General features: G+C 33.6%; 1 protein-coding gene across 13 annotated transcripts in view; it reads right to left on the bottom strand.

Annotated features, from left to right (window-relative positions):
• NKTR (natural killer cell triggering receptor) overlaps positions 1-12,332 on the bottom strand; it is a 49,042-nt gene that overhangs the window by 22,885 nt on the left and 13,825 nt on the right. For 6 of the 13 annotated variants that reach the window (XR_014326558.1, XM_082849134.1, XM_082849137.1 and 3 more), the window contains 4 exons: positions 11,475-11,549; positions 10,794-10,901; positions 10,257-10,301; positions 8,412-8,499 (listed from right to left, as the gene is read on the bottom strand). Coding sequence is in view for 10 of the 13 variants with exons in the window: in XM_082849134.1 (XP_082705260.1) it covers positions 8,412-8,499; positions 10,257-10,301; positions 10,794-10,901; positions 11,475-11,549 (316 nt within the window). In the remaining 3 variants the exon portion in view is untranslated. The other 7 variants (XR_014326559.1, XM_082849135.1, XM_082849136.1 and 4 more) reach the window with 7 other exon arrangements.

Raw genomic sequence — 12,332 nt, 5'->3', positions numbered from 1 at the left:
TGTTTTCAGAACTTCCTGCCCCTCTTCCTTCACCTAAGGTGACCCTCTGCCACTCACAGCAACTCTGAAAATGCAGTAGGGAGCAAACCTTCAATCTGCTAACACTCTGACAGCAAACTAAGTAATCATGACATTATAGACACTTTAAATTTCCATGGCTCAGAAAACACCCAACCGGCTGCTTCTATAGTCACAAACTGGCAGTCACTCTTGGGAAGTCTTGTGGGGTATATTTGGTTAAGATGTTTTGAACCCAAGCTAGTTTTCTCATAACGCTTTCACAGATCTTCAGACTATGTGAATTTCAGTGGGAAAAAATTCAAAAGTGGGTAACTAGACTCAGAAGTATCTATCACAAACATCTTAGTTTATAAGAAAGAGAAATAATATTTGAGAGAAAGGTCACTGGATTATCAGGCCATGTTAAGGCAGTCAATTGTACTAGAAGCTCCCTTACCAATTTTTATACTCATTTTAAGGCAATTCTATGAAACGTTAAGTCAGTAAAACACAATTTTAACCTTCACAACAATGCTAAAAATCATTCTACCAGGAAATGGAACACTTATACTTATATTAAGAATATTCAGTTTTGTAAAAGCACTACAGAATTTAGTTTTAAAAAATTAAAATATCAACTCAAGAAGTGCCAGAATTTTAAAGGGAATCTTGAGTTTTAAAACCACTGTCTCAAATTTTCCTTAGAAGATTGAGAAGTGGTAGTTTAAGCCAATGTAACAATAAAAATGAATAAAAACAGGCAGAAGAAAGAAAGAAGAAGAAAATCTCGCGAACTGGTGAGTCACTGATGCTTAAATCACGAAACTAGCAACCCGAAATTACCCTGGACAAGAACTTTAAGATAGAATTGTGCTTCCCATAATTAAAAAACTTTACCAAGCACAGTAAACATAGTAAGAAGTTAGTACATATGCTAGACAGTGATTCCACTGTATGAAAGATGGAAAGAGGTAAAAATTTTAAAGGTAAAAATGTTCTACAATATAAGGGATCAGTCTCAAACATGCAGTAGTGAAAACAATGATTTATTGATTAGATATATTCCTCTTCCTTGGACCTTTCTCTCACAATTCTCAGATATTCTGGTAATGGGGAAAAGCCTACAGATAGTCTTAAAACACAAACAACCCAATTCAATTTGCATCCTGGCTAACAGGAGTGCTATGAAAACCACCTTAGAGCAAACCTTTGGAGCAAATAGTGAGATTAAAACATCTGAGCTAACTGCAGTGATGCAGCAACATAATACTTGAAACTCAATTTGAGGATAGAACCTTTATGGACAGACTCAAGTTTTGTTTTTAATTCAAATGAAAACTGAAGACAAACTTGGTCCTTTAGTGCAGTAGTGAAGAAAACAAATGAAGACAAGAGCAATTATTTCAAGGACAAATTTCAACTGGCCGACTGTGCCTAAACTGGTGGGAATAATTAAGTCCATTACTTGCATCTGCAATTCAGGATGCAGAAGTACAAATTTATGCTTTAGTTGGGTTAGACTACATAATAAGAATACTGAAAGTATCTTAACAAAAGCCCCCTGGGGTTCTCAGCCCACACTCTAAGAGTAGAAATTCCAATGTAAAGCAAGCTTGCTGGCACTGGGCTGATGGGCCGGGGGAAATGATATGCTCGGTCCAAGCCATTCAATTCTACTAAAATGGGCAAAGAGATCTCACCCCACCAACTCTTAATTGTATTGATGTTTCAAAACTATACAGCTGTAAAGACCGAGGCAGTGGTAACATATGCTCAGTAAGTTAAGACCTTAAGGCCAGAGACTATCATAAATATGTAATTTATACATGCTTATGAAAACATACCTAAAGGAGAAACAACCACAAGAACATTTCAAATTAGAAAAGCTTTCAATATTTTCACATTTCCATTTTCTCCTGTCACTCAAACACTGATTTTCTAGTTTCCCTCACCTATGAATCTGCTTTAAAAATATATGCACATTTAAACCTTGTAAATCTTAGAAACTGAAAAGTATCACTGTTACTCCAAAAAACAATCTATATATATATTTTTACCATTATCAAAGCAGCTTTTGGCCTTATACAGAAATTAACAGTTCTGTACTGAAATGAGATCTAAACCATTATATACAATATAACCCACCCCCCGAGATGTGTGGGAACTAGGTGGTAACAAGCCACTGAAATTAAAATTATACTTCCCAGGATTAACCATGAACAATAAAACACACTTGTTTTACATGTACTGCTGCCACAGATCAAGCAGAAAGTTTTTTTTCTTAAAATGGTTCAATGCACATAACAACAGGATTAAAGAGATAAAGGCAAAGAAAGAAAAAGAGAGAGCCTTAGAGTAATGAGACATTACCTTTGGAGCGCACGGTGTAACACTCTTTCTGTAAATTTTACACAAAAATGGCAAGAAATAAATTGTAATACACTTTTAAGACAAGACTGAATCTATGTTTTAATATCAATATAACTTTGAAATTAAATACTTTCAAGTTTTATGCAAAGCAAGAAAGCTTTTTAAAAAGGAGGGCTCTAAATTTTCTTTCACATAGGATATGTATGTAGAGATGAATTATGTTTAAGGAAAGCATTGTAGTTGAAGTGGGAATCTGCTCAGGTCCCTAATATTGTAACACCAGAGTGTGAATAATAGCTAGAAACAAAACATTATATATTGCTTTACAAATCACAGAAACTGGCTAAGTCATCGACTAACATCCTTCTCAGAAAGAGAATAATGTATCCTGAATACATACATTAGTAAAAAATCTGAATGCCCAGGAGCAGTTACTAGCAGTAGAAATCAAAAATTTCAATGGAAAGAACTGAGTTAAGAGACTTAAAACAAAATTTCAGGGAACTTTTTTTTACTAATTCACTTCAAACAATTAAAGTACCTTTCATGTTTCTACATTTGAAAGCTTTTTTGGTCACACATCAAAACAGATTACCATCAGGAGTTAATGACCAAATGTTTAGACTGTAGCTTCTGTTCACTGCCATTGCATACACTCTTATAGTTGTTAAGGAACTGAAAATAATAATAATAATAAAATAATAAGGCAGCATACCTAGAATTTTAAGGATCTTCTCAAAGGATAAAAAGGCAAGAGAGATATAAGTATAAGAAAAAGTATGCTGTCAAATCTTGGCCACAGTACTTTCTTTTCCTGTCTAATCTGATTTTCTCCATTATGAAAATTTTTTGTTCAATGAATATACACTGTCTGACCAATTTTAACTCGATTAAACTTTAACCATATCTGTTACTATTCAGACCAAAACCTGTATTACATACAGTGGACAAAATTCTTTATAGGGGTTTTGGATATATTAAATCTTAAAATATTTAAAAATAGCTTTAATTTCTTATAAAGGCATTGATACATGAATTACTGTCAAAAAATGTTTTAAATAATGTGGTGTTTCCAATGAATGTTGAAAAAAAAATGACTCTAGTTGTAAAGTAGTATGAGAGAAGGAAACAAAGACAACCTATTTCTGTCTTAAGCAGGCTTTAACATGCAATTTTTCCCTTCAACTCCTGAAACTATCACACCTGTAAGAGGCACCAAATTGTACAGAGTGACAAAGCTCATGTAAGGGCAATGGAAACTAACCAAGCCACATTACAGTGCTCTACCTATTGTTCCATAAGTCACCAAAATAAAACAGCTTTAAAAAATTCAGCACTAACATTAACATAACACACACCAAACACCATGAGATACAAAATTCCTTCCAGGTTGCTAACACAAATGTCACACAAACACTAAGTAATATTAAGACTGGATGTTAGGGATGACACTTAATATCCAGAGACGATGGATTATGGTTAAGTGTCGTGAAATCTGTTCATGAAAAAATCTTGAAATTAACATATGAAGGTATTACCCCCAAAAAAGTAGGGAAAAAAGCCAGAACTTCTCAGGTTATTAACACTTACTAGCATTTCTTCTCACACAAATTCATGAATATGTGAAGGGAAAAAGATTTCTACCCCAAATCTACTTTTGCTACCCCAAAAGTATCAATATAGCTTTATAAAGCCCTTAAAACCAAACCACCCCTCAACTTCCCTTGCTCCGCTACTCTGAAACGATCAGCACTTCTCTCCCATTCAGGTAAGTAGTCATTCTTAAATGACATAGAATATATCCGAGAACTTATGTTTTCCTCCCACAGTCCTAGTTATGACTGTTAAAATTCAACACACACTTTTTGTTTAAAGTTCAAAGTTTGACTTTTCGACATTATCTTATTTTCTTGTATTTTTATAATTATCATGACCACTGACAGTGGCCAACGACAGAGCCTGTTCTCCAAGGCTCTATGGGTCTTTTCATTCCCTGGTTGTGATATGAGGCCTGCACAGACTAAGCCAAGGGAGACGACAGCAACCGCCACTCAAACATGTTCTAACAGCAGCCGATGAAGAGACTGCAGCCAATTTAGGCAAGATGAGCCAGAGTTTCTTCGCAGCACCTTTCAGACTGATGAAAATTAAGCAATTACAACTATTTCCTTTAGGAGAGACAATATTTGCATATAAATCATTCCACATATTCAGAAACTTAGGATCAACCTACAAAACACTTTCTTCCTTTTATGTCTGCATTTTCACACCAAAATGTTTACTTTATATTTGAAAGTGGGGTAGATACTTTAGAAACAGAAAAGGAAAAACAAAACTAACTCAAGGTATATAGCTAAGTAAGACTAGATACAAGGCTTCCTGATAGCTAGGTTAGTGCTCTAACCCAGGAGAACAGTTATTTAATACAAAGCTATAAATCACCTAACTAATCTTTTTAATGATTACTTTATGCAGTATCTTCTTTATCCTTTCGATGAATGAAAATAAAGACAATGAAAATCAGAGCCAGAATTAACAGACTGTCATGACTGACAGCCAAAGGAAAAGAAAAATGCTTTCCTATGTGTCATATTATTCTCCAGCAATGCTTGTGGTGTCTAAAACTTACTAAAATTAAAATAAATTCAGGGGAATTCCCCAATGGTCTAGTGGTTAGGACTCTGCGCTCTCACTGCCGAGGACGCGGGTTCAATCCCTGGTCAGGGAGCTAACTAAGATCCTACAAGCCGCACAGCGAGGTAAATAAAATAAAAGAAAATAAAATAAAAATAAAATAAAGTAGAGTAGAATGAAGTAAAATAAAATAAAATAAATAAATAAATTCAGAGCAGACCGGTCAATAAACCTACGTAGCTTACAGTGTGCAGCATTCTCTTTCTAGCTATCAATTTCTTTAGGATTATGAGTAAAACTCCTATAACCTGGGCTGCATATGTCTTTTCTTCCTTACTCACCATTATCTATAGAACAAAGGCTCTCTAAATTCTTTTCTAGTCTAAAACTTTGTAATCCTATAGCTTCTGCTGTGACTTCTTCCTAGTTTTTGGCCTAAAAAATAAATAACAAGGATCCAGTTAACCTGGTTACTACTCTAGTCCCAGTTCTTTGAATTCCTTCAAAAATAGCTCAGCATGAACAAACCATTACTTCCTCAGTGATTCATGGCGATAGTGCCATATTTCACTTCTTCACGTTTCTTGAGAAGTACTATTCCAAAAACAATTAGTTTTCTTCTATTTAGGCCCCTAAAAGCAAAATCACTATGACTAATATAGTAGTAGATAAAAGTAGTTACTGCAAAAATTACAAATAGCTTTATAGAAGATAATCTGTTTTTTATCACACATAATTTTTCCACCCAAAGAAAGCAATAGATACCAAAATATGTTTAATAAGATGATGTATATGCCTTAGGAAGGGGAGGTTTTAAATGTTTTAAGTAGTGAAGACAATAGTTATTGCACAAAGCACAATAGTTATTCTTGAGCACAATAGTTATTGCTCAAGAATTCTTGAGGAACATTTTGCTCAAGTACCCACACTAACTGCATCAAATTTACTCCTTAGAATTACAAGGTAACAGATGTATAGCATAAACTACAAATACAATTTTGCAAGGATATGTTAAAAGTCCTTATTAAGCCTATAAAACTGGAACTATAAAGGCAGTTCTGGGCATTTTATGATCCATTCTCACACTACCCTTTCTTTTTCAGACTGCAGAACTGCTGCTCAAGGTGCCACAGGAAGAGCTGTGGGAGGAGGATGAAACGCAGAAGCCACCCCTGGGAAGCCTTCAGACAGCTCAGTGACCATCAACCCTCAGAACCTCAACTTTTAGAGCGATTATCTGTGGTCATCTATACAATTTGAAGATAGTACATTATACTTTTTTACTACTTCCAATTCCAAAAGAATTTGGGCTTGTAAGACATAGACTTTCAAAGATATTTCTTTCATGGGCTACCATCTCCATTTTACCTATCCCTTCTATAAAAGCAAAGAAACATTTTGTTTAGCAAAGTGAACATTAGTTTTATTTTATCCTGCAACCCCTGAGGAATTGGTACTTTTAGCTCACATAAAAAAAAGCACACGCATAAAAACTTCTTAAAAAAAAAAGAGAGAGAAGGATTTTTTGTGAGTGCAAAAATGTTTACTTCCAAGATTGCTTTTAACTGAAAACTCATTTCCAGAAGTAAATGTCAAACTAAAAGTAGAAAATTTTCTTTCAATCACAAGTTCACAGTGATTTTAGTGCCATCTACAATCAGTTAATTATGAAAACAAGGTTAAAAAATTTAATACTAATTTACAGATATTAAAATTTTAATTTGGTATTCCTTGTCAAAAAATAGTCTAATGTAAAATTAAGCTATGTAGAAAACAGACACGGCTTTAATTTTATTTGATACTAAACATTTCTAGAAAAGGCTTAAGTACTAAATAACATAAAAACAAGATACTCTAAATTTTTTGAAGAGAGAATCTCATATACTGGATTTTAACTAATGTATGTAGGTGCACGGGTTTTAACTCTAACATTTTGTAAATAAGCTAATTAGTATATAACAATGGGAAGAAGCTGCTGCTACCCGATAAATAAAAATTTAAATGTACTGATATAAAAAAGGAAATCTAAAAGAAACTTTAGAGCCCTCAGATGGTAGCTTTTTGACCAATGAATCATTAGTTTATCATGTTCACAGTTCAGATAAGCTTAAAAATGGAAATGGGAAACCTCAATCAAAGAATAAACAGCTTCTACATCAAGTTTTTCAAATACTTCCCCCTACTTTTTTTTTTGGCCCTCAAGGAGGTTAAGAATTGAAAAATACTCTAGTAAAGCAGGGTAATAACTAATACTCTATGGGATCAAAACAAGATACAGGAATAACTGTTTTAGGCCTTCCTTTTTTCCTGCACACCTCCAAGCATTATCATCTTCTATCAGCTTTCCATTTTTAGGACATTCTTAGGAACAGAATGCCCCTTATCTGAACTTTATCAGATCATGTTGGAATCTATTTTTCACACAAACTTAAAGTGTGAGATTTATTTTATATGAATAATTTACTCCTTTAAAGACAGGGAAGCGCCATTCATACTCATCCATTCAGAAAGATGACAAAATTTTTTTTCTGGCAAACCATGGAAAAATATTTCTCCAATATACATAGCATAACTGCAGAGATTTACTTCCAATCAAAAGCATTAAACTCCATGCTAGCCAATTATCTTTCATATCTTATATCATGGGATTATAATAAAAATAGGTTTTGGAGTAGCTTTAGATAAGAATATAACTAAAAGTATGCCAAAAGTCTTTCAGATGAGAAATAAGTAAGGTTTTGGTTGTGTATACACGTACACGTAAAGGTGTTTGTTTTTTAAATATCAAATTCAGCATTCTGAAGTTTTCTAAGTGATAATATCATAAACTTTGGTGGAAATGATAGCAACATTGGGTTAATTCAATTACGCATAGAGATCTCACAAAGTTTAAGATTGTTAACAATGCTGGCTGAACACCAAATCATTTATCTCTATACAATGTCAGAAAACAATGGCACCTCTCTCAAACTGGTTCAAAGAACAACAGTTAGAGAAAAAGCAACCATACTATGGTTTACTCAAACCAAATGCTTTCCATGCCAAGGGCACATCCAGTCCTAGTCATGGACAAGTTTTAAATGTTCATCAAGGGTTTATGTTCCAATCCAGATTTGGTAATCTGAGCCCCCAAATTCGTTAAAAGTCAAAGCCAATTTCTTTTCTTAAGATGACAACATATTTTGAAAATAATTTACATCTTTAAGTTACGCCTCTTAAGTACCATTCTTCAAATCCAGGATATATGCTTACCGCTGAGGTGGCTGTTAGAGCTTACCAATTACTATAACATAATAAAACCCAAGTTGACAGAATCTAGCACTAAACTTGGTTTAACGATACCATCTTTCTCATGAACAGCGCTTCTCTGTTTAGAAAAAGCTCATCTCTGAATTATGCCTACTCACATGAAAAACTGGGAACCATTGGTATGTTTCCCTCGATTTGCCATTGACAAAAGGAACGCTCTGTCATGTTTGAGAATAAAGTTTTCATCTGTTTGAAGAAAACACAAATTTGTCAGTCTACAATTATAAGTCATTTTTAAAGTGCAATGTTCAAAGTAATAAATAGAAAGCAAAGGATGAAATTCCTCTTCTGGTCAGTACAGATACTTGACTGAATACTTTGAAAAAAATTCTTTTAACTAATCAAATAACAAAAGCATAAAACAAAAACAAAAACTGCTACTTATTTACTACTTAGCCTTGAGAAAAAAGAACATATATTTAACACTTTTATACAAACAGCCTTAGAACAGTCACTTTTAGTAGTAACATACTTTGGTTAAATGATGTTTAAACTATTAACTTTCAGGGAAAACCAGCAAGAAAATTTTAGAAAAATCTTTACAGTAAAGCTCCTTTCCTCCAAATTTCCAATTAACCTGCATAATGCACTATACATGGAGTTTAAAAATCCTCTTATGTGCTTAATTTCTATATGGTAAATTTATTACTCAATTCAATTGATGCTAGACTATGAAACCAAAAACCAAAATATTACAGTAAGTTAAGTTGTAGGGACATGCCTAAATTAAATTATGTAGATTCTTTCTAATCAATAGGATCAAAAACTAAGGAAGCAAGTCCTGTAAGTACAAAAGTTTAAATGGCAAAATACAATTTTTTGATATAAAAATATCTGCCACAGGGAACAACCACATTACAGTGGCCTACAGCATTAGTTTCAAATTGTTACATGCTAATAGAACCAGCTAAAGAGCTGTTTCCTACTATCTCCAAGGGAAGACTCTGTCATAAAGATCACTTAGAGATGGATTTAATTCCAGCAGAAATATCCTGAAAACTAATTTAAATTTCCTGTTAACACTCATACAAACAAATCTTTCTTTAAAACAAACAGAAACATAGAAAACTTTAAAAAAAAAGATTACCTTGGGAACAGGCTTCTGAAAAAGTAGTTATCCATTTTCCCCCAAAAGAAATATAAAAGACTATTATAACACTGAAGCTATCATGGCATTAAAACCTGGTAATATTGGATCCCATTATAAATTTCCACAACTGACTTTTCTAAGGCTTTTTGGGGCAAGTGCAATAGTTAGATTTATGCAAATACTACTGTAGGAAAAAAACACAATCATACAGCTCTAGTATACAAAAGAAAACATACAAACCTTTGAGAAAGGAAGAAATACCAAATTTTATTCAAAGAAATTGCTTGGTTTAGAGAAAATAAACATTAACTAGATTCTTTTCCCTGACGTGGAAATAATAACCCATTGGGTAAAGAAAAGAAGATACAGATGCATGTATGAAACAGTATACAGAATTTTCCAAGTCTTCAAGCAATATAAGAAATCCAGCCACAACCTGACCCAGACTGTCCATAAATTTATTAGGAAGGGTGCAAGGGAACAGAGTTGGAGTTTGTGTTACTGAGCTTCGTTCTCTTACCTTTTCATTTTGCAAAAGACCACATTCTCTATAAACAAAAGAATATGTTGACAGTTTTAGGCAGGAAGATAGGAGTTTTCATGTATATAGTTGCCTAACCTCCATGCTGAAAGTCATGTTTAACCATAAAGTTAGCCTTAATTAATCTTGTCAATTAAGTTATATATTACAATGTAATTTATCCCCAAGTTCATGCAAATAAAGTATTTTCATGCAGCATTAGTTTCATGCAAAAAGTGAACTATAAGTAAACCTCTTCTCATTAAAAGTACATGATCAAACTTGCTTTAATATCAGAACTGAAACAAAAGACCATAAAATATTAAGCCTTACCTTTAAAATATCCACCATAAATTGATTCTCCACCTTTTCCATTACCTGAAAATAATGAGCTACATTAAACAATAAAGAAAACTAAAAATATACTAATACACATAAATTACTTTTTATGGTTTCAATTTGCTGAAGGAGTAATTACTGCAGATGATAAAAATTCTAAGACTCCTCAATTAACCTCAGTTTTAAACTATAAATCCAATCCCATTATAATAAAAACTATTTAAAAAATTCTCTCCATGACCCACTTATTTCAAACAGCAATCACACCAACAAAATTCTAAAAGAATAAAAACAATTGAACAGTACTTTGGCACCAAGTAACTGTATTAAAACTGTGTAAAAACAAACAAAAAGAAGTCTTAGTATTTTGCTTTTTATACATTCTTGGCCTATAACAGTCATTCATCCAACAACTATTCACTGACCACCTAATATTTACATCATACTGTGACACTATATTTACAATTAAAAGTAATAATGAGATGCTTTAGAAACTGACAGAGTTATTAAGAGCATAACTTTTAGCTCTACCTTCACTGAAGTCCCCACCCTGAATCATAAAGTTTTTAACCACACGATGGAATGTAGAACCTTTATAACATAACTTCTTCCCAGTTGTTTTCCCAAGGCCTTTCTCCCCTGGAAAAAAAAAAGAAATGAAGTTTAGCTACAAACATATCCTTCCATGGAAAGCACCATCCAATTAATCCTTTGTCAAATCCCTCCCTTGTGTTGGGCACTGTAAGAGATAAGTAACATCATAAATGTTTTTCCTCCCTATTTTTTCTACTTTTTAAAAATATAAATCCAATTACATGTAACAAAGAACAATCTCATTATGTTCTGCTTCTCTATCTTCTAATCCTAAATTTCTTGTGAAATCTGGAATGCTAAATTTGTTCAAGGTACTAAAATCTGTAAAATTCTACCAAAATAAGTCAGTTTTGAATATACTATTATTTTATAAACTACAATGGATAAAAGTTTCATTACATATGGTGGTACTTCCTTTTTCATTTCTGAGACCATTTCTTTCTCCTCTCTTCCCTTTAAGAAATGCTTCCCTAACATCATATCAGTGAAAATAATATTTTTTATTTGCTAAACTCATTTCACAGATCATTACTTTTTAAGGAAAATATCTACTCTGTTAAGCAAGGTAAAACTGTAAGCCAGGACTTCTCATTGGAAATAATTTAATAATTCATTTACCTGAGCATAGGCAAAGGAAGTTTTTGCAAGTTTTTGGACATATATCTGAAAAGAGCTGAAACATAATGCGACCAACTGAAATAAAACACATGAAAAAAGGGTAAGCAAGTTGATTAAATATATCATATTTTATATGGGAGAAATAAACAGAATTAACGAATCAAAGGGTCCATTTTTGTAATTCATTTTAATTTTTTAAGAGATTCAACAGGAAAGAATTTAACTAGGCAATACCAACTAACAAGAACCCCACTCTATTAGCATTAGGATTCACATGCAACCAAACTGATTTCAGCCCTAAAACTGTAGGATTTTAAGTGTCTTTTAAAGGGACCTTATATTATTAGATTCCTTATAGTACATCTCCTACCTGAACTATTAATCTTCTTTAAAAATACTCTCGAAGGACTTCCCTGGTGGTCCAGCGGTAAAGAATCCGCCTTCCAATGCAGGGGACGCAGGTTCAATCCCTGGGAACTAAGATCCCACATGCCGTGGGGCAACTAAGCCCACATGCTACAACTACTGAGCTCGCGCACCTCAACCAGAAAGCCCGCGTGCCACAAACTACAGAGCCCATGAACTCTGGAGCCCGCATGTCACAACTAGAGAGAAAAAACCCGCACACCATAACTAGAGAGAAGCTCGAGAGCTGCAATGAAGACACTGTGCGCCGCAATGAAAGATCCCACGTGCCTCAACGAAGATCCCGAGTGCCACAACTAAGACCTGACGCAGCCAAGGAAAAAAAATACTCTTGATAATAGTTGTCTGATTTATGCTTGAACCCCTCCAGTGATGAGAATATCATATCATAAGATAGTCATTCTGGGCAGTACTGTTAGAAGAAAGTTCTGT

Source organism: Leucopleurus acutus (assembly GCF_964270905.1).
Source record: "Leucopleurus acutus genome assembly, chromosome: 10".
Taxonomy (NCBI): Eukaryota; Metazoa; Chordata; class Mammalia; order Artiodactyla; family Delphinidae; genus Leucopleurus; species Leucopleurus acutus.
This window is presented reverse-complemented; position numbering and strand designations above follow the sequence as displayed.